Genomic DNA, 23546 nt, shown 5'->3' with positions numbered 1-23546 from the left:
GTTGTTCGCAGTTTCCTGATTCCACTTCAACACCCAAGTGTAGTTTTTCTCTCGCTTCTGGTGGTGCCTTTTTCTCATAAGTACTGCCAACTTGTCGCGCCTCCAGAAGCAAGCTTTTTGTACAGTAACGAAAACCTTGTTCAGCTTTTTGCGGGGAACATCCTTTACCACGAAACTTTTACAACGTGGTACCGTTACCACGCAGCTTTTACAACGCAAGTCGTTACAACGACTTGTGCTGGGGGGCACTCCAGGATAGGGAATAGTTTAATTTACTATCCAACTCCTTCCCTACTATCCACGGGGACTGGAGTTGGAATAGTAAATTAAACTATTCACTATCCAGTGCCCCCCAACGCAAGTCGTTGTAACGACTTGCGTTGTAAAACCTGCGTCGTAATGGTACGTGTTGTAAAGCACGCGTTGTACCGTCATACATCCGCTTTTTTCTGGTGCATGACTAAGTGCCTGATTATGAGTTTGGCGGTGTGGGAGTGGGCTTCCACGCTACCGACCCGCTCCCACAACGCCAAACCTCACCGTCGGCCACCAGACAGATTACGAGTTACCTTGTGGTCTGGCAGGCGGTCCTTTGGCGTTCCTATTAAAAAGGCACTGGAATTGGAGCAGTCTATGCCTGCAGTAAAGGGGGCGCATGCAGACGGGGGCACACCATGCACCCCCCTGCATGGATTCCATGGCTCTGAGGCAACAGGGGGCCCTGTAGGGACCCCTTTTTTTCTTCACTGCCACAAACTCCAAATATGCTTGGCAGTGTTGCAGCAGCACCGCCTAGCATATTGGAACCTCTGACCACCACGCCACTGCCAGGGATCATGGATCCCTGGTGTTTGCAGTGGTCCTATGTCGGTCCGATGGTCGTAGTTGTAATACGGTGGTTGGACCACCAGTGGGGCAGTCCCCACTGCCACCACACCTCAACCGCTAGTTTGGTGGTCTAATGGACTGCCAAACTCATAGTTTGGGCCTAAGTACTCACAAGGGAAAGGTATGTCAAATAACAGTGCGGAAAACGGGAGAGACAACATTAAAGTATTGCAAAAGCTTCCATTTTGGTGCATAAACCCAACTCGCATGGCTCTTTGAGCCAGTATTTTTCCTTGTTTTTGTGCGAAGTATGCATAGGAAGAAAAAGCCTTCGACGTCACATACAACTAGTCTCATGTCGTAATTCTGAGGGTTCTAACTGTTGCGTAATTAAAGAAAATGGGTGAATGTGGCTAGCATTATAGTATGATGCTTGTTGTGATGGTTTTGATGAAGTTTTAATCACCCAGTAATATTATCTGATGTCCACCTGGGTACATAGGCGGTCAAGGATGCTTCTGAAATTCCCTTTTGGTTTGAGTCTGTTTTGTAAATTCCAGTGATCAAAGTCACCCTTGGGAGCTGGCAAGGACAGCATGACCAGTTTGAGGCTGCCATCCTTCTCCGCCAGCATAAGCAATTAGGCATTCACATCTATGAGTGGATGCATTGTACTGTGCTCTAGACTGATAGCTCGATTGCTAGTGTCCGTGGGGTCTGTCCTTCGGCATTTCGAGGATATTGTCAATGAAAGCTATGCTCAACGTTCGTCCATCAATGACCAGGTTTTCCGGGTCCAGAATGGTTTTTTTTACCTGTAGTTGATGATGGCTGAAGTATTGGTGAAGGTATAAGAAATGGTTTTCCCAGCAGAGTGTTATATCGTACACTCATTAGTAGGGGTAATTTCTTGCCTGACTCTTTAGTGGTTACGGTCTTTCTCCGTTGAGTTGGGATGGTGCTCGAAGGACAAGGTGAGTTGTGGAAGTGGTTGGTTCTAAGGGTTGCTTTCTTTCGTTGACTATGGTTATTTTCGGTTAATGTTGGTGATATCTGTCCTGATCTGGTTTATGTTGTCCATCATGCAACTGCAAAGAGCCTTGTATAATTTTTAGTGAACATGGGAGCAGACGGATGTACTGTGTGGCACAATGTAAAATTGCCTCTTTTTCTAGGTAACTGGTCATGGATAGCAGTCTGGGATTGTTTCTCTCTTTCTCAGGTGATCAGCCAAAAGGACATTTTCCTCGACTGTGAGTTTCTGTGCCTGGGAGTTTGTGTTCTTTGCTTCCAGGGGTGACCAGCCTGGGAGTGAGATCCCTGTTGTTGTGGGGTCACCAGTTTAGAAGTGTGGCTTCTCTTATTCTGGGTGCCAAGTCTGGAAGTGAACTCCCTGCTGTTGTGGGGTGAGCAGTCTAGAAATGTGACTTCTCTTATGCTGGGTGAGGTGACCAGCCTGGGAGTGAACTCCCTGTTGCTGTGCGGTGACCAGTGTGGAAGAGTGGCTTTTCTTATTCTGGGCGACCATCCTGGGATGGCCTTTATGTCTTCTTGAGTGTCCTGTATGGGGTCTTTTTGCCCTCTTCTAATGGGGTGTCCATTTCAGGAGTCGTATCCTCTTCTGATGGGAAGTCTAGTCTGGCCGACTTTCCATTTTCTTCTGTGTTGTCTGGTGAAGGATTTTCGTTCTTCTTATAATGTGACCAGTCTGGGAAATTCTCTTCCTCCGATGTAGTATCCCACCAATGAGGTTCATCTCTTAATATGAGGTATCCAATCAACGAGATTGTCTTCCTGTATGGGTTTCTGGCCTAGGGTTTTGCCTTTTCCTCTTGGGTGCAGTGTCTGAGGTGGACATTCCACTTTTCTGTCTTATTTTGTCTCTGGGGTGGGACCAATCCTGGTCTCTCGTGACACATTGTCTAGATTCCCCACATGGGACTGTAAGAAAGTGCTCTATTTTTTCATGGTTGCCCCCAATTTTTGCCAAACTGCTGATGTACTTTGACTGAGTGTGCCCTGGGTTCCTGCCAAACAGGTACCTAGGGCCTATGTTCTTCCCCGAAACTGCAGTGAGACAAAATCCAATTGGGACTATTTGGCCACAGTTCAGTCCCTTTTAAATGGTACCATAGGTACCATGGGTACTGTGGCCAGGGAAGGTTTCTAAGGGCTGCAGCACCTATTGTGCCACCCATAGAGGCCCTGGACTTTTACACACACACACACTGCCATTGCAGGCTGCAGGTTTTGGTGCAGAACAATTGAAGAGTCGACATGGCACACCTGTGTGCCATGGCTACAACCCACTGCCCTGGCATAGGTCAGCCACCCTACTAGCTGGGTTTACTATGCCAATTGTGAGATTACAGGTGCATGGGCCCTGTACCTCTACAGTGTCTAAGCCAATTCTTTAACATTGTAAGTGCAGTGCTGCCATTAAGAGTATATGGTGCTGGGAGCTTGTCATTACGAACTCCACAGCCCCATAATGGCTTTACTGATAACTGTGAAGTTTGGTATTAAGCTTCTCAGCACATTAAACCCACACTGATGCCAGTGTGTGATTTAATGAAAAATGCACACAGAGGTCATTTTAGAGTTGCTGCCTGAGAAACGACCTAACACTATTATCCTGGCTGAGTGGCTGCTTTCCAGATGCCACCAAGAGACATGTTTCTTGACCCTTGGGTGGAGAGCTTGCTGCTCTCGGGGTCTGGAACAATGCACATCCTGGGACGAGGTGCCAAGCCTCCTCCCCCAGGATGGGCTGGGTCCATGAAGGGGAAGCGTCAAAGGCTTGCCACCTTTGTGAGCTACCCCACCCCTTTGCTGATTCCAGCAACTGGCTCCCACCGGTTCTGACCCCCACTTTGGGCAGGAGAATCGGTGGGAAAACCAAGTGAGGAAGGGAGTTGTGCCCACCTTTGCCAACCCCACCCCTCAGGTGGAGGAGGCGAGGTGAAGTACAACTCTGAGTCCCCGCCATCTTGCAGATGGGGGGACCCAGCCAACCAGAGAGCGGTATATGCCCCCTCCCACTGGAGGGGGGCATAATAGGGGGTGATCCCACCCCAAGGAAGGGACCAATTGGTCCCAACCTTTACTTACCTGTAACACACCTAAATATAGTATTTAGGGGCAATCCCGAACCTTGCCTCCTCAGACAAGAACCGACCAAGAAGAAAAGAAAAAGGACAGAAGAATCCGTGCTGAAACTAAGAAGAGGAGGACGCCCACTCACTTGGCCCCAGCGCTACCGGCCTGTCCCCACCTCAAACCTGCAACAGTGAAATCCAGGTATGTCGTGCCGCCGGCAGCCTCATGAACCCAAAGGACCGCGCCTGCCTTCCAAACCAAAGACTTTGTCTCCCGTGAGCACCGGATTTGCTCACCAACAGACTTTGACCCCACCCAAAACCCCGAGTCTACACCACTCTGCACCCGATGCCTACGGCCTGAGTTTGAGTGGCCCAACACCACGAGGAGGTCTCCCCAGCGAACCTCCTGGCCTGAGATCTGGTAATCTCTGACCTGCCACGACACTCCAAACAATGTCTGCAGTCTCTTTCTGGAGGACCCCCCCACGACCGCAACCAGAGCTGGTAAGAAAATCAGACACCTAAAGACACCCCTGCACCCAACGTCTTACGGCCTTGGGTGGCCCAGCTGATGGTTTCCCAGCATCCCGAGGCATTCCAATGTACCTCTCCAACCAGTGGTCACCTCCAGAAGATCTTCGTCCCTGAGCCTGCAGTTTTTTTTGCAACCAGAGAATCCCCACTAAAAACAACAGGGCACCCAACGCAAAAACAGCACCCTGCACCCAGCCGCCCCTCCGCCGCTGCGGGTGCTAACTCGGATCCCCCTTTGCCCTGAGTCTTACACCAGGAGCTTTGCTCCCACAACCTTGTGGCCTGCTTGTGAGCAGCCACCAACCGGAGTCACCCTATCCTCTTTTGTATAACATTGGACCTCAGCACTCTTCACACAACCACATTAGTGCCACTGAGGGTGTTCTGGGAGTGCATCCTCGACCCAGGTGGAACCCTGGTTCTAACCCCAGCATACCAACTCCCACAAACAAGTACTTACCTGCAAACCGTTAACTTAATTTTTCTCCAAAGGAATACATTGACTGTTTTTCCTTGAAAATTGTTCGAAGTGTGGAGTTTGTTTGTATGGAACATTAAAAAACTGTCTATGTCCTAAAAGTGAATTACTTGCCTTTTGTCTAGGAGATATCTCAGTGTGATATCGAGGCATATCACACTGATGAGCAAAAGTAATCTGAAATGTAACATTCATAGTAATCTGTAAAGTAACTAAAAAGTAATTCTGAACTGTTGACTTACCTGTAAGTCAACCACCTGCATTAAACTATAAAACACTGCATAAGATTTTGCAGAGGATTTATTTCACTTACCTGCACCAGGCTTGGCTTGGTTCTAGAAATAAAATAACTAAATAATATTTTTGATACAAACAAATTAGTCTGAGTTCTGTCTTTGAGTGTGTGACATCATTTGCTACCTGAATATGTACAACAAATGCTACACTCTTATAAAGCCTTACTACTCGCACACACTACCGCAAATAGAGAGTAAGGTGCTATCTACTTTTACCTATTCCTACCTTTTGGGTTCCACTGGACTCTGCGCACACCATACCTCACTTTGGTATAGTATATACAGAGCCAGCTTCCTACAGGGACAGTTCAAAATCTGGATCCACAGCAGGTTGATTGAGGAAGTGAGTTCACCTGTCACCAAAAGGTTTCACTGGACTATTAAGTCGGCGCCTCGAAATAAAGTGAAGCACCATTGACACCGCTTCCCGAATGAAGACAAAGACTCTCAGAGGCTCAAACTATCGAGATCAGGTTTAACGGGATCGGCACCAAAGCTCACACTGCACACAATAAGAGGTTTATATAAATGTCCAGAAGAACTTCTTAGCCCTCGCCAGTCTCTTTAGGTTACACTTTTACACACACACACACATACACACACTGCCATTGCAGGCTGCATGTTTTGGTGCAGAACAAAGTGAGGAGTCGACATGGCACACCTGTGTGCCATGGCTACAACCCACTGCCCTGGCATAGGTCAGCCACCCTTCTAGCTGGGTAAACTATACCAATGGTGAGGTTAAAGGTGCATGAGCCCTTTACCTCTACAGTGTCTAAGCCAATTCTTTAACATTGTAAGTGCAGTAATGCCATTAAGTGTATATGTATATGGTACTAGGAGTTTGTCATTACGAACTCCACAGCACAATAATAGCTTTACTGGAAACTGGGAAGTTTGGTATTGAGGTTACACTGTAGTCCTTGTTAGGAAATCTAACACATCTGCACAATTTGGAGAAGTTTATTCTCAGAATCTGTTCATTTTATGCTCTTTTTTTGTCCCAGAGATGTTGCTGGTTACAAGGATTATTAGTTTCAGCCAACTCTGTTTTCTTGTCGGATTATGGCCACAAGATGAGTGAGTGTACTTATAGAGGGAGAGAGTTTTGACCAGGCATAGCTGACACTTGACCTGGTGAATTTTGTATTATCTGGAAAAACAAGATTACATTTTGTTGAACTAGTGCTAGGCAGAGGTATATTGTGTGACTGTGTTGTTACAGCAGTCAAAATTCTGAATAGACATAATATAGTGAAAATAGAAAATGATACATCACGTATTGCCTTTGCACATCCTGGAGTCTGTATTCTCCTTTTATCCACTTGGTTTTGAGGACCGGGTATTTCATTCATTTTATTTTGGTATGGTTCATTTACTTTATATTTTTTCTTTTGTTTCCCTTAGAGATTACTCGTCTCCATTCTACCTCTCTCTGAATGAGGCAGCGATGCCTCCCACATTGAACTACATGTTACTAAGCAGGTGAGAATCTCCACAAACAAACACCTTCTTGTTCCTTCTTGTTTGTGCGTTGCTGCAGCGAGGGGGGGCGGGGTGCCAAGGAGAACCACTGTGATTCAAAGGTAGTAAAACTGCCCGGCCTAGGTTGTTGATCTGCCCTTCTAATCCTAACCTTTTCCTGCTAGTTATTAAAAATTCTGTTCTCAGGTGTGATTTATAAATACACCCTTCCTTTGTTTTTTGTTGTTGCAGTTTTGCTATAATAGGAACACCCGAGGACATTAGAGCGCTTTACGTAAACACCAGATTACATTTCACATATATTAGTGTTTTTTGCATGGGTAGATTTGGTGATTTGCCTAGACCCACAGAATGTAGAGCCGAGGCCAGGACTTTAAACTGGGTCCCCAGTTCCAAGGTTGTGAATCGGACATTTAGGGCCACATTTGCCCCTTCCGTCCCCTCCTTTGTACTTTTCGGCTGCAGCCAGCCATAAACCCAGACACCTGCCCCGTGTGGCCCACAGTGACCACCAGTTCCACAGCTGCATAAGTATCAGACACACTGCCCCAGATGAGACCCCATAACTAGGTACAATATTATTAAGGCTCCCTGTTTTCCGTTTTTACTTATTTTAACAGATAAATACAGACAGAAAACATTTATTTTATTGTCTGTATTTATTTTTTAATTGTGGATATTAACGAAAATTGGGTTGCTTTTTGAGTAATTTTAAATACTGTCTGCCATGACTGCCAGGCCAATAGATGTCTGTATTGATAGATAAGGGTGTTAAAAAACAGAAAGGAATTTTAGTAAAGAGCTTAACAGCAGTAGCTATGCAGAAGGTTGATACTGAAATTTGCACATTTTGATATAAGTGCACTGATTTATCTTCTGCAGTTGTTCACAGCACTGAAACCTGTGAGACATTCAAGCATGAGCACATATTTATCGGTTAAATCAATGTGAAAATATACTAATTTCAGCTTAATTTTTCAACAAAACATAAAATAAATATGGACCAATACAGATAAAGTTAGCAAAAAATAAATATGGATAAACACAGATGGAAATGGCAAAAAAATAAATACCATAAAACCGGGAGCCCTAAATATTATCATCAAGGCCTTGTGAACTGTGCCCAGTACTGGAAAAAAGGGCTACTTAATTGGATACAATTGGTACGTAGACCTGGGGCAGTTCATGAGAGTTGAGGAGGCATTCTAGGGCAGTATGTGAAGAGGAGGGCAATTCATGATTACTGAGGGGGGATTGATGGGATCTGCTGGGGCAGTTCTTTAACACACATGGGACATTCTGGAGCATTGGGCGCCATCCCATGACCAGTTCTTTAACACAAATGGGACATTCTGGAGTGTTGGGAGCCATCCCATGACCAGTTCTTTAACACAAATGGGACATTCTGGAGTGTTGGGAGCCATCCCATGAGCATCAGAGCTGTTCCACAAGACGGGACCGGGTTTCACTGCCACAAAGTTTACTTGGTATGTTCCCACATGACATTTGGAATCTTCCAATGGGGGAAATGTTGTGGTTATCAGAGTCAAAAGTAGTAGATGGGGTGAGGGAGCTTTCTCCCTAAGCACCGCAAACCTATGGAACTCTTTGCCAATGGAGATCAAAACAGTAGAGTCGCATCTTTTTTAGAAAATATATCAAGACCTGGTTCTTCTCTTTAGAGACGTCCTTGTCTGGTTTGAGTTGCAAATTCCCTTATAAGTTATCTTTGATGTAGCGCCAAGAGCGATGAGTATAAGTGTGCTCTATAAGTATTTTTCCCATTCATTTCATTTTATTTCCGGACTCAAATGTATTGAGTCTGGAAGCATCAGTTTACTGGGTGCGGCTGTGCACCTGGTAAAACCACAGGTACAGAGGGCTGTAAGAGGGGGACAGCTTGGCCCCTGCCTGGCCTGCCCTTCACCATAGAGGGTACAGACAGTGCTCCCCACCCAAAGATTTCTAAGTCTCCCTAGCCATAAAGGCGCCCATCATTGCTGGACTTGCACTGGCCTTGGGATCAGAGAATCAGGTTCCAGCAGCAGGGACTTCTTAAGGATTTTGAAGGCCTTGGGCCAAACGTATTTTGGGGGCCCCTGTTTGGAACAGTTTTGAATTTATGAGCCAATTTCAGCTCTTTCATGCCCTGTATGGCCAGGTCACTGACAGTGCACAGACACACTGGTCTAAATTCTAAATGTTTTTACATCTAATATTCAGGGATAGTGACTATGGGCCAGATGCAGCAAGCATGTTTTGCCTTCGCAAACGGCTGATACAGCAATCCCTATTTAGCAAAATGGGTTTGCGATTCGTTACTAGGAAGGGCCGTGTTTAGGGCATCCCTTCCTAATACCGAATCACATCGGTATGCATTCGCATTTTACCACCTACTTCAAGGAAGTGGTAACCAATTTGCAAATGGGAAGGGGTCCCCAAGGGTCCCCTTCCCCTTTGTGAATGTTTGTAAATGCATTTTCTAAGAGCAGGCAGTGGTCCCACGGACCACTGTCAGCTCTTAGAAAATGAAAGGAAAAGTTTTCATTTTCTCTTTCATAAAGCATCCCGTTTTCCTTTAACCCCTTGCCTGCGCTGAATGTTCCGCGCTAGTACGGAACGTTCTATTGCGGGGCGGGGCCGCGACGTTCAACTGACGTGCGCAGCACTACCGAGGTAGTGCACGCGACGTCCGCTGAACGTCGGCAGCAGCGGTGGGGTTAAGGAAAACGGACTTCTTTACACAAAAAAATTGCTTTATTTAAAAGCCATCACGGACGTGGTGGTCTGCTGACCCCAGCAGACCACCATCCCTGTGATTTTTGTGATTTCTAGGGGGTCGCAAATTGCGAACTACCTCATTAATATTCATGAGGTAAGTCATTTGCAATCCCCTAGGAATTGCAGAAAGTGTTAAACACACGCTCATGCATTCCATTTTGCAATTTTCCAATTGCGAATCGCAATAATTCACAACTAGGAATTCGCAAAATGGATTGTTGAAGCATCTGGCCCTATGTTTTCAATATTGTAACACGGAAGCAGGTCACTAATATTACCACAAAAATCTCTGTGACACCCTCCCATTTCTCATAAGCAAGGTTCTGTTAAGACCAAAAATAAACTTTTTAATGTTTGTTGCATGAAACATAAACACAACATTTCGCTGCAAAATGTCTGTAACAGACTCACACACATCACCCCCTTTAAAAATCAATGAAAGGAAAACTGTATTTAAAACAATCTGTTTAAGAATTCTACAAGGGCATCACGGCAAGATTAGAGGTGCTTCTAATCAGGGGGTCCCCTGAAAGGGAGGGGCCCGGTCCAGGACCCACTTTGCCCATGCCTTAAAAAGCCTCATGAGCGCTAAGTATGGCAAGGGACGACCACTAAGGGGGCAAGAAATTAGGACTGAGGATTTATTTTATGAGTTAGGGGGACATTTCTGAGTTAGGGGACATTTCTGAGGAACAGGCGAAATTCCTTTTCATTGTAGGTGAATTCTTGCTCAATCAGAAGGCATTCTATCAACACAGGGCAAGATACTGAGCACAACAGAGAGTTTGAGACGTCAGACGTCATATCTGTCTCCTCCTGGGGCAAAAACGTCCCTAAATTGTTGGATTGGAAACAAACAATGTTGAGGTGACCTCTGACCTCTGCTCTCTGAGTAGCCGGGCTTGTCAACCGCAGCTCCCATGACCACCTTATTCACTCGACACTGGGGCCCACTTTTACTCAAAAAGCATAAGTAGAGGGAGACAGGGGCGCGACGAAGCCCCCTCCAGGGGGCCCCAACCTTCAAGGGGGGCATTGAACCCAAGGTCAACGAATATATGTGGGGCATGGGAGACTCGGGGGCTTCTCATCACGTTCTGCAGGGGGTGCCATCAGCTGTTTACCTCGTGCCACTGAGGGAAGGGGCTATGTGCAAATACCCCTTGTGGCGTAACGTTCGCAGCCCCTTCTGTTTCTGCTTCTAGGCGCTCTAGGAAGCAGAAGTGTCGGACAGCATGGCGCAAGTCCTTCCCGCATGCACGTCTCTCTCTGCTTCCTGCTCTGCCCGCCGGCCTCACCCTCCCTGGGCGAGATGATGCTAAAATAGCCCGGCTCCCCCTGCGAGCGGTCGGTTTCCGACGGAGCCGCCTCCGTCTCTCCTCCCCGGGCGCAGCAGCGCAATCATCACATTTGCCTGCCCCGCACTTCCCCTTCTGTGGCTTGGGTCGGCAGACACCCGGGGTGTGTTTGTACGTGCCTTCCTTCTCTTCTGTCTTTTCTTGTTGTTGTGAGCCTCGGGCGCACCAGCCAGGAGGGGAGCGAGAAAACAGAAGTAGCGGCTAGAAGAGGGCAGGCGGCTCACTGCGCGAGGGGCCGGGGTACTGCTGGGTAGAAAAGGGGCGCCAGGGAAGGAGACGCACAGTTCTTGCCAGCTGCATCAAGAGGTGTTTGCTTTTCCGTCTCAAAGGTGACTTCACGCCGGTGGAAGACAGCGGCTGGTGCTTTTCGACGTCATCCCAGAGGCGCCCCCGGAAGCTCTCCCCTTCGCAGGATGGTGAGGTAAGACTGGTGCAGTAGGGGGCTGTGGGGTTTGCCCGGCTGTGGGGCACTGCTGGTGTTTGTGGGGAGAAGAAACAACGTTGGTGTGAAGGTCGCAGGTGCAAGGTTCTGGTTGCCATAGGGGACACCCCGTCTGCGTGGTGGCATCAGAGCTGACGTAGTGTTGTCTGATCTTTGGCCAATCCCCGAGAGACAGGCCTTGGTCTCAATTGGAGGCCTATCGACCCATAGTTCAATTGTAGGCCTATCGACCCATAGTTCAATTGTAGGCCTATGGACCCATAGGGCCTGTCTCGTTCCCACCACTACAATGTTTTTTGATCAGAAGTTTGTCCAGTGGACAGGGTGGCGGCCTCATAGGATGAAACAGACGCCAGACAGCAGGTGCATGAGTTGTGAGACTGTTTTGAGTCATGAGATGAGGTTCTTGACTGAGAAGGTGACAGCACTTTGAAGAAAGCACACATACAGTCTTCCCCGCCAGTAGGCCTTCTCACTGTGGTCAGACGGCTCTGGCCATGGTGGCAGCCGTAGTCCATTCTGGACTGTGGGCCCTTCCAATCTTTTTTTCTATTTTTGTATTTATTTATTCAGACTTTGCATTAATATAGCATATGCAATGTACAGGTAGATACATAATTGACGGATCACGAAGAGCAGAGAAGGAGGATTAAAAACCGAAATAAAGTTATCTAAGTAAGGATTAAAAACCGAAATAAAGTTATCTAAGTAAGGATTAAAAACAACGCAAAAAAAAAGAAAACAAGAAGAGCACAACACCGGAAATGCACAGAGCATAATGTACAGTAGCAGCCACAGCAGTGATAAATGACCAGGATTCATACTTGAAAGGTCACCACTAACGTAGGGAAACATATATGCGGAGGCGGAAGTTACATTGCAACGCTCCAAAATGAAGGCGATACATATGATGGAGTAGGAACCTGCAATCTTCCAGTGGTAGACAGTCTCACTCCGTGGAAGGCACTCTAGCAGGGCGAGAAGCAGTCTCAACCCAAGGTGGGCAGCAGTTTTACACTCCAGATGGTTGCCTCATATTCTGCAAGAGGTCCCCGCTCTCTGGAAGCGTGCTTGAGGTGGGCAGAGCTGATTTAGGGAGAGTGAGCATGTGATAGACCGCGTCCAGGACCCAACACGCCTTTCCGCCATCCATGCAGTGCGAATACAACTGGTCCTGGAGAACCGGAACTAAAAAAGAACCAATAAACATGTCATAGACGTTTCATCGAAGATCTGTCAACGGGCGAAAGGAAATAGTTTTGCAACGGGCAGCATCAGAAATGTTGCCACCCTGGCGCGTTTCAAGTTGGGTTGCCTGTGAAGGGGCCGTCAAGTGACGCATGTCGCAATAGATTTCAAAACTTCTGCTGACCTCTTTAAGCAAACATTTTGGATTGCCTATTGTTGAGGAATGTTAGAAATCAGGACAAGTGGAAGAGAACTGTTCTTTTCCTCAATCTGAAGGGCCCTTCTCAGGCAAAACACCAGCGTGGAATGTTGACTTTCAGGGTATGAGGGCCCCAAAATGTCCGACATTACCCAACCAGGCCTGGACAGATCAATACCATACGGAAGATGGTCGCCTTTGCAGCGTGGCACAGACTTCAGAGACATGAGATGCTGCCCCTGCCTTCAGTTAGTCTTAGTGCATGGTATGGGATGGGCATAAGGATGTAGGTGCATGAATTCAGGGCCCAGGCAGCCTTCCCCTCTAAGACATGTATCAAAGGGAGAAGCCCAGAGCCCTCTCACCTGTCCTTCCAAGGCATGCTACCGTACAATGCAACACATACCGTGCACAACCAGACCGTCCCTCTCAGCCGCTCCATATGCATGAACCCAAGGCCCACACAGCCGGTCCTTGCCAGCTACGTTACCACCTAGATACAAGGAATCTAGCGCCCGGGCAGCCTTTTACTCTGAGACTTGAGTCTTCTCACCCTGTCCTTCCAAGGCATGCTGCCGTTCAAATGCAAAGAATACGGTGCACAACCAGCCCGTCCCTCTCTGCAGATGCAGGGATTCCAGCTCCCACAGGGTGTAACCCTACCAGTCATGCTCCCATCTAGATACAAGGAATCTAATGCCCAAGCAACCTTTCTTCCCCACGCATGGTAGTGACTGGGAACACAGGTTCTACTCAACCTCTCACGCCCGAGAAGAGGCTCATAAAAATACAGGAGACCCAGGATCCCACCCGTTGTCCCTTCCAGACTGGAACTGTATCGATACATGGAAGCCGGTGGCGTATCAGTCTCCTATTCTCACTCATGGTGCCACACAGGTGCATGAAATCAGAGGTTGTTCCTGCAGGCTCCTATCTGACATGCTGTAACAATGATACAAAGAATCAAGAAACATAAGACACCTCCTCTTTCAGGCATTCTGCCATACGGATACAGGGAATCAAAGGCAATCCCGGCATATGCCTCCGAGGCACGTTGCCACTGAGGTGTATGGAACCTATCTCTCTCCAGCATTCTAACATACAAATGCAGGGTCCTATTATTGTGGCTCAGCACTCTATTTTTTAAAAGACAATGGTATTATTCAATTGTAATCATACTACACAGAACCCAGGAAGTTAAAAGAACAATCTCAATAATGCAAATTCTTCCTCAGGTGTATGTGGATTTTTTTCTTTCTCTTTAGTCACGTTCTCAGTCTTCTTCCATTAAAATTAAAAACGTCAGTAGCCAACGCGTTTCGTCCAAAAGAACTTCTTCAGGGCTTCATTATAGAGCTGTTTTTGTTGAAGAAAGCGATTTCAACTTTGTTTTATCAATTTTCATGGCAGAAGCTTATGTCTTGGATTCTGTAGTAAATGGAAGTCTTTAAGAAGAGTCCTTTTAGAATAGACTGTCGTCAATTTTATGTTTCTTACGGCATTTGAGGAGTGATATAGCTCCGAGGTATAGTAAAAAGCATGCACCACGATGTGCAGGGTCCAACCAGCTTGTTCTCAGCATACATTACAACAACACAGAGATAGTGAATGCAGACACAGCAAGTGTGCCCCTGCCAGACATGCTGCCATACAAATATACTTGCTGCCATATAGTTACTGGCAATGCACGCAGGCCCCAACAAGCCTGACCATCTCAAACACCCTACCGTACAGATTTGGGGGGATTAAGTCCCATCCAGCCTGTTGCACCCAGAAATTGAACTGTATAGATATAAGGGAATACAGGACAGATCCAGGTCTCCCCTCTCAGCCATGCTGTCATAGATATGGAGAACCTAGGTATTGTGTTTTCGACTCTTCCTCCAGGGAGCTGCCATATAGAGATGCAGTGAGTCTGGCGACAGCCAACACACGCCTTCAAGCTCACTATTGTACGGTTAAAGTCTTGTGAAATTGTGTTCATTGAGCAATGTGACATCCTCCACCCTACAGAGGAGAATTTCAGCAGTTGTCCTCTTCTTCGAGTGTTATGAAGTTGTTCAAGGGATTGTCTTCTGCACAATGTTTGACAGTGCGTCAATTAAGTTCTCACTTCATTTCATGTCTAAGCATTCATTAAGAAATGTGAGCTTCTGCAAAAAATAAATGATAATTATTTAGATATTTGACATAGCACCAGGTTAGTTTTAAAGAGGAGCCACATAGGTTTTTCTAATGTACAAATCCAATTTTTTTGAGTCAGAAAACTTTGACTAACTCTTATAAGGGATTGTGACTGTAAATCCATTTGCAGTTTTAAAGTATCGTGTTGTCCTATCCAAATTGCGAATCGGTGTCCTATGCATCAGTGTTCTGCAAGCGGAATTCTGGTCGCAAATCATTGAAAAATGACCGATTCCCAAGTTGGGGGTAGTAGCCCTTTTGGAAAAAGGGAAGGGTCCATTTTGGTCCACTTCCCTTATGTGAGTGTCGATAAAGTTTTCAGGAGGATACCACGTTCAACTTTCTAAGCAACTTTTCGAAAAATATATATATATTTTTTAAAACCATCCCCATTTTCTTCAAGTAATGCGGGCTGCTTTGAAAAAACATTTCTTTTCATTAAAGGCTAGTCTGCTGACCCGTGCGAGCCACCATCCTTATCATACCTATCTATCAGAGTGAGTCTTAATTTACAATCTACGTATGAATATTAATGAAGTATGGAAGACTGTGACTCACTTAGATCCACATTTTGAAAACCATCCTATTGATACATTGGTCTGATCATCATATTGCACAATTCTCATGAAAATAGTGGTCGGGTTTGGAGCCAGTTTTTGTGACCAGTGTTGTAGTGCATCTGGCTTTAAGATTCATTTGTAGAGTGGATGAACAGACATGTTTGTAACATTGCCAGGCAGCATGCTGTGCAATAGTGTCTACATATTTACACTGCATATGCTTAATTCCCACTATTCATAATTTGAAACACAGGGGCATTAAATAATTTGCCGTATTTTTGGGTAGTTGCCTCAGAACCCAGGCCTTAATGATTCAAAGTAAACAACTTAGCTGCTTGTATGTACCGCCTGCTAGGAAACCAATTTAGGTATTTCTGATGAGTATGGTGTAGTTCAAAAAGTATAGCAGAAGTGAATTTAAAAGAAGGGAAAATAGCAAAGGCACTGCGCCTTGAATTAAGATATATCCTATAGCTGTGAAAAGCAAAACAAAAGTCCAGATGGTGAATCAGAAGACTAGGAAATATAATAAAAATCATATCTTTATTGTGAATGGCTATTTAAAACCTCTACAATATAGAAAAAAATCCATATTATAAAAATAGACAGATCTTAGATGGTATAAAAACAAATTAAAAATAAATTCTTGAAATACCAAATTGATTGCAGATTTTGGCACCGCATGGTATTTTAAGTAATGTTATCTATGATTATTTGTCATTATCACATGCGCTGAGCGAGGCAAAGATGCAATGTACACCATGCTCAAGGGTTGCATGTGACCCTTGCTATACCCCCAAAAATACAAATTCTTGTCTGGCAATCACTTTACAAGACTTACATTTCTCTCTACATTGTTCAATCTTGGAGCTAAATCTAAAACAAAATTCTAGTCTGCAATTCCAAAAAGGGATACTTTAATACTTGTTAGTTATGGAACCCTTTTTTTTACCATTAAGAATATCTAAAATAAAAAATCGCTGGTTATTTTTACCAGCTACAAAACCAGCATTTCCCGGTTGTAAAACCAGCACTTCCTCTGACTTAACCGACCTGTAGCAGAGCCCCAAGCCGAAGATGCTGATTTTAGAAATGATTCTGTGGCAAATGGGGGAAGAGGGTTGGACTCAAACTATACGCGGTCCGCTACTTGGCTACAGTTTGATAAGCCGCCTTGACCCAGATGCTCAACTGGTTGAAGAGCCGAAGGGACCTTCAGTTCTTCAATGGTGCTCATGTTCTTTGTTGTTATCTTTTGGTTAAATCCACAGGTTGATGCTTGTATCTGTTCTATTTGACAGCCTTTCTTCCTTTCTGTATTATTTTAGAATCTGGCGGATATGACACGATTATATATTAAATCAATAGTTTATTATCTGTTATCTATATTTACAATGCAAACGTTACACAAAATCTCACAAGTATAACCCTCCCAATAGCAATGCTAATATTGATTTTTAGGATAGATTAAAGCACTCCCAAAAAGTATATATTGCCATATTTACTGTGTAAATAGTTTAATTCCACAATGATTCAACTACCAGGTCTGTGTTATCAATTGAATTGTTTCTTAGATATTCTGTGATAAAAGCACCCAGAGACACTTTTAGGTTCTTAGAGGTAAGCTTTTTTACGAGTTTCAGGTTCATCCACAAGAATGGCAGTGCCTGCCAACTCTGACCGGCGTGGCTTACATAGCCACTCCCCTTATGCTCGAAGGCCTTATTTACAACGATATCCATATAGTTTGTATTCTGTGTTCTTTCAGAGTTTCTTGGATTGCGTATGTTTGTTTACATAAAACTGCAGGATAATTTGCACCCTCTTTAAAATGCACATTATGCCATTTTACAGGAGTATTAAACAAGCTGTTTTATTAAATATACTTCTCTAGGTCTGAGGAGACTTTTGGTGTTTCTGTGTTTTTTAATTTATTATTTTATTTCTGAGTTTAAAATTGTGAACCATTGATTATCTATCTATCTATCTATCTATCTAGATATAGATATAAATATAAAGTTATAATTAGGTACAACGTTTCCTTAGGAAAATGTTTTTGTTTTGCCAATAACTTTGGCGCCGCTTGACGAATCTTCACAACATTTTCACAAAACTTCCCCATTTTGGTGCAGCTGCTGTGTTTTACCCATGTTATGTCTAAGGGGATTTTTCATTTTTTTCACACGACTACCGCCCAAACATCTGAACGGAATTACACCAAATTTGGCATAAAGCTCGATGTTGGTCCAGAAAGCGGGCTTTTTGTAATTTGGTGTAAATCTGTTCAGTAGTTTCAGAGATATTTAAGTTAAAAAAGAATAATATCTGGGAGCCCAACAGCCTACTGAAACCCTACTGAAATTTGATTGGCTGCCAACACTTCAACCAGGAAGTGTTGGCAGTCATCTTGAGACTCAGCTTGAAGGAGAGTCCCAGAAAAAAGTAAAAAGAAAGGAAAGGAGGCAGGGTAGGAATACCCTGACCCCTCCCCCCCTCAGACATGTTGGGAGGGTGCCATAGGGACCCCACCGTGGTTTAAAAGCTTTTTATTATTAATTTTGCAGTTGTTTCACCGGTGCATGTTAGCAGCTCCCTGTGTAAAAGCAAGGCCAGTTCCCACACTCCCCTATATGCTCAAAGGTCTTTTCATGACTTCAGGATTTACAACAATACCCATATAGTTTGTATTCTGTGTTCTTTCAGGGTTTCTTGGATTACGTATGTTTGTTTACATAAAACTGCAGGATAATTTGCAACCTCTTTAAAATACACATTATGCCAGTTTACAGGAGTATTAAACAAGTTGTGTTATTAAATAAACTTCTCTCGCTCTTGAGAGACGTTTGGTGATTCTGTGTTTTTTAATTTATTATTTTATTTCTGAGTTTAAAATAGTGAACCATTGATTGTCTATCTGTCTACCTGTCTATCTGGATAGATATAAATATAAAGTTATAATTAGGTACAACATTTGCATAGGAAAAGCATTTTTGTTTCCAATAACTTTGGTGCCGCTTGACGAATCTTCACAACATTTTCACAAAACTTCCCCATTTTGGTTCAGCTGCTGTGTTTTACCCATGTTATGTCTAAGGGGATTTTTCATTTTTTTAACACGACTACCCTCCAAACCGCTGAATGGAATTACACCAAATTTGTCAGAAAGCTATATGTTGGTTCAGAAAGCGTGCTTTTTGCAGTTTGGTGTAAATTCGTTCAGTAGTTTCAGAGACATTTAAGTTAAAAAATATAGATATCTGGGAGCCCAACAGCCTACTGAAACCCTACTGAAATTTGATTGGCTGCCAACAAGTCAACCAGGAAGTGTTGGCAGTAATCTTGGGACTCCGCTTGAAGTAGAGTTACAGAAAAAAGTTTTAAAAAAAGGAAAGGAGGCAGGGTAGGAATACCCTGAACCCCCCCCCCCCCCCCCAGACATGGTGGGGGTGGGTGCCATAGGGACCCCACCGGGGTTTAAAAGCTTTTTATTATTCATTTTGCCATGGTTTCATCGGTGCATGTTAGATTTGATTTTGATTTATGATTTATAAAGCGCGCTATTGCCCATGGGCGTCTTGGCGCTGAGTAGACGTAGGAGACCAGCTAGCTTCCAGTTAGGTATTTACAGGCCTGCAGTGAACTGGCAGGTTTTTATCTCTTTTCTAAATGAGAGTAGCGAAGGGCTGTTTTTGATTGTCGTTGGGAGCATATTCCATGTCCTAGCTGTGTGCTCCTCCCTCCCCACTGGACCTGTTTAAATCTAGGCACCTGAATCAATTTTTGATGACTGGATCTCAAGGTCCTAGATGGCTCATACCATTTCAAATGATTTATCAGGAATTGACAACCTATTCCATGGAGGGCTTTGTATGTCAGACAGAGGGATTTGAATTTTACACTTTTTCCTATTGGGAGCCAGTGGAGGGCTCTCCGTCTGTTCGCTATTGGTTCACACTTGGGAATGTCCAACACAAGCCTAGCTTCTGCATTTTGTAGACGTTGTAGTGTTGCCAACTGCTTAACCTGGATCCCAGCATATTGCGCGTTTCTGAAATCCAGCCTAGACAGAGCCAGTGCAGTTACCACTGTTTTGCACGACTCCTGGGGAATGAACGGTAAAAGTTTCCTGATCATTTTCAGAATGTACCAAATGGAAGAGGCTAATTTATTAGTTTGTGCCTCATATGTCAGTTTAGTGTCCAGGAGTATTCCTAGGTTTCTGACCTTATTAACTCGGGATGGATGCTGGCCCAGGCTATCAGGCCACCATTCCTGGGACCAAGTTTGCATGTCTGTCCCCAGCAGCATGACTTCACTTTTGTACCCATTCAATTTCAGGCAATTACCCTGCATCCATTGGATAATTTGTTCCATACATTTCTTAAATCTATCTCTTTGACATTGTTTGTAATTGACACCACGATTTGTGTGTCGTCCGCATAAGAGACTGGGAGGAAACTCCAGTCCCTTATTATTGCTGCCAGAAATGCCACGTATAGGTTAAATAGAGTGGGACTTAGCGACGACCCCTGGGGTACACCGCATAGAGAACTGAAAGATTTGCAGCTCCCTATGTGTAGAAGCAATGCCGGCTCCCACAGGAGGCGTGGAGCCGGCAGAGATTTAAAAAGTGGATGCCCTGGGTGGGTCCAGGACACCCACACTCAAGCATGGCCTCAGGGAATAGGGTCCTCAGTGCAGATATCGGACTGGGAGGGGGCCGCGAGGCTCCCCTCCCTTTAAATAAAAAAAAGTATAAAAAGAAAAGGCCGGGCCCCGGGGCAGAAACCAGCCCAGGGAGGGGGACCGCACGACCCCCTTCACCCATTGAAAAAAGGCCAGGCCCGTTCGATGCAGACCCTGGCGCCAAAAATGGCCCAGGGGACATGCAACGCTCCTTACTTTAAAAAAATGTTTTTTTATTGCAAAAAAACCCTCCAGCAAGTCACCGGAGGCCAATGCCCCCTTCACTATCACTCCGAAAATACACCTCCTGGTGCAGTGGTGATTGGGGGATGAAGTCCCCTAAGATGCTGAGGGTCCTTGGGGTCTAGGAACCCCAGTGGTTAATTTGTAAAAAAAAAGAAGTACTGGGGCTTTCATCAGGAGCCAGCTTCGACCAGACCTTTTCTCCTGTAAGCGCTGCCGAACACAGAATCAACAAACCCTACAAGTGGGGAGGTGATGTGGCCTAACAGCTAGAGCTGCCGACTTCGGAGCAGGGGAATAAGGTTTGAGTCTGGGTGTCGGCTCAACATCCTGTCATTCTGGGCGAATCCCTTAGTTTCCCTGTGCCCACCAAAAATGAAAGTGTATTTAACTGGTACAAGTCAAAAGAATACGCTTTCAGGCATAGAGTGACGCATACATTATGCAAAAAAGAAGCAGAGAACTCTGGGTAGTTCTCAAGTTTAGGTGGAAAGCAGCTCCTGTACAGAGCACTCTCAACACCAGCGACACTCTAGATCTGCTCACCTCAAATGTCTCCTTTTCTATCAAAATCTTTAAGCACACAGACTTCTCAAGCTTAACCTACGACACAGTTGTCAAGTTGACATTTCAAGGGAAGTGCTTGGGCAATCGGAGAGAGTGAGGTGGGGGAGTGAGGAGATGGGGAGGGAACGCAACATAAGGGCACAGTGGGAAAGCAATACATGGGCAATTATGGAACACAAAGGCATAGGGTGCACACACATGGAGATTTCGCCACAATTTGGACTCCCTGCATATAGGAGCCATGACAGGAACATCGCCACAGACCCAGGATGAGGGAGGTTATACTATAATGACGTGGAACGTCAATGGCCTCGGCCACAAGATCAAGAGGGGATTGGTCACGAATGATCTTAAAAGACCGAAACCCGACATAGTCCTCCTCCAGGAGACACATCTCCGCGGTACCCACTGTGCCAGCTTGGGGAGAAGCACTTACACCACTTTTGCCCACGCAGGGTTCTCATCGGGCTCGCGGGGGTAGCTATCCTCATCAGAAAGACAACACCCTTCCATATACACAAAACCTGGGTAGACCCATATGGCGCCTTTGCAGCGGTACAAGGAACATGGGGGCGAAGGGAGCTCACGCTAATTAGCGTCTATGCCCTCCCGCGACTGCAGCAACAAACCCTGGATAAAGTAGCGGGAATCCTACTGGAAACTGATTCCTCCACACATATAGTGGGTGGCGACTTTAAAGAGGTAGTAGACCCCTACATGGATCGCACAAGTGCGAATAAAGGACAGCGGGGGAACACACTACTGACCAGATTCATACAGACACTTGGCCTCATAGATCTTTGGCGCAGACACCACCCCACTAAACATGCCTACTGATATTTCTCTGGGGTGTATAAGGTGTTCTCAAGGTTAGACTATCTCGTGGCTCCAGCCGGGGAGATAGGGACGATACAGCCGGTGGAGTATTTGGCCCAGGGCTTATGAGATAATTCCCCCTATGGCTCAAAACAGAAGGGCGAACTAGCAGGAAACAGACGGGCTGGAAACTTAATGCCTGGGACCTGAGGTGAGGGACACAGAAATTGCCAGAGAAATTAAAAATGACTCAGAACTGTACTTTCATGAGAACGAGGGCTCTGTGTCCTCAACAGTGGTCCTTTCCGAGGCCTTTAAACCAGTTCTACGTGACAGAGCACAAAACATTATAGCACAGAAAAGGAAGAAGGAGACCCAGGATATTGAGGGCCTGGAAAACAGACTGCCGCAATTGGAAAATCGAGGGTGCCCCAAACCAGAACGGTTCCTTCTTCACCAGATCTCAGTCAAACGTGCAAAATATATAGCACTGGCCCGCAAAGAGGTGAAACCACTTCTCCTGGACACGCAACACAGACTCCACAAAACTGGGGATAGGGCCGGGAGACTCCTGGCATGGCTAGGCAGAAAAGAAAGGGAAACAATATGGGTGGCCTCTATAAAGAAGTGAGATCCAGTCCTGACCACTGCACAAGAGTACGCAGATTTTTATAAGGCCAGGGATCTTGCAAATGAGACACAGATAGATAAAAAGCTACCTCCGTACTATAGACCTTCCTACCCTGTCACAAGAGGATAGGGACACTTGAAACAGGGCTAACACTAGAGGAAGTCACAAAGGCAATAGATAGACAGGCAGTAGGGAAGACCGCGGGACCCAACGGAATACCGCAGGAGTTCTATAAGGCAAACTCCGGCCTGTTGAGCCCACACCTACTAAAGATGTACCAGGAAGCACAGACAGAGGGGATACTCCCGCCCCCCGATCTACATGGCTACAGTGGTAGTCATTCACAAAGCTGGTGAGCCAAAGATGGAGTGTGGTTCATTCTGGCCACTATATTGGCGATGAGTTTCTACCAATAATCACATGCCTCATTCATGCGGACCAGTTGGGCTTTATTCCCAAAAGGTTTAACCTTTGCCAATTGTCCAACTGGTTAGATAGGGTCAAAGACCGATCTGACCGACATATACTCCTGGCACTCGACACAGAGAAGGCATTTGATGCCATACATTGGCCCTTCATGAAACAGGCACTGAAGAAATTCGGAAATGGCCCTGAATTTATGGCATGAATTGATCTCCTATATACCCTACCGAGGGCAAGGGTATGAGTTAATGGGGCGGTATCGGCTGAATTCCCAGTGGAAAGGGGGACTAGGCAGGGATGCCCATTGTCCCCATTGATTCTAGCCATTGGCCTGCCATGTTAGGAGCCACCCAAACATAAGAGGGTTTCTAGCAGACGAGGGGACGGACCGAGATGAACGAATCTCATTATACGCAGTTGATATCCTGCTATATATCACCAGACCATGAATGACCATCCTGACTCTTCTACATATATTTGGAGAATTTGGACGACACACAGGCTATACCATTAACTGGGGCAAGTCCAGTCTACACCCAACAGGGGGGCCCATAGACACAAGAGAACTCCTACAACAACTTTCCGTATAGACTGAAGGGTTCCAATACCTAGGCATATACATAACAACTAATAACTCTATTAGCTTGACACGTAACTTTCAGAGGGTGAAAACAGAGTTTTGTAGCGACGTAGAAAGATGGCGAAGGCTGCCACTGATGCTTCTAGGCAGAGCAGCAATGTACAAA

The 23546-nt window shown here is 45.5% G+C and overlaps 2 protein-coding genes across 4 annotated transcripts in view; both read left to right on the top strand.

The window, feature by feature from the left end:
• Positions 1–23546, top strand: part of LOC144768106 (tyrosine-protein phosphatase non-receptor type 6-like) — an 848841-nt gene that overhangs the window by 592660 nt on the left and 232635 nt on the right. The gene's annotated exons all lie outside the window — the stretch shown is intronic.
• The window catches only part of LOC144768104 (tyrosine-protein phosphatase non-receptor type 6-like), a 269710-nt gene that overhangs the window by 13529 nt on the left and 232635 nt on the right, over positions 1–23546 (top strand). Inside the window, exons 1-2 of one of the 3 annotated variants that reach the window (XM_078651510.1) lie at positions 6679–6722; positions 11191–11282. In XM_078651510.1, coding sequence (XP_078507636.1) covers positions 11275–11282 — 8 coding nt within the window. In that variant the 5' untranslated portion in view covers positions 6679–6722; positions 11191–11274. Of the gene's footprint in view, positions 1–6644; positions 6723–11085; positions 11283–23546 lie in introns of those variants that run through there. The other 2 variants (XM_078651506.1, XM_078651509.1) reach the window with 2 other exon arrangements.

The sequence above is a fragment of the Lissotriton helveticus genome, chromosome 7 (genome assembly GCF_964261635.1).
Source record: "Lissotriton helveticus chromosome 7, aLisHel1.1, whole genome shotgun sequence".
Taxonomy (NCBI): Eukaryota; Metazoa; Chordata; class Amphibia; order Caudata; family Salamandridae; genus Lissotriton; species Lissotriton helveticus.
The sequence above is the reverse complement of the archived record's forward strand: the minus strand, read 5'-3'. Positions and strand labels throughout refer to the sequence as shown.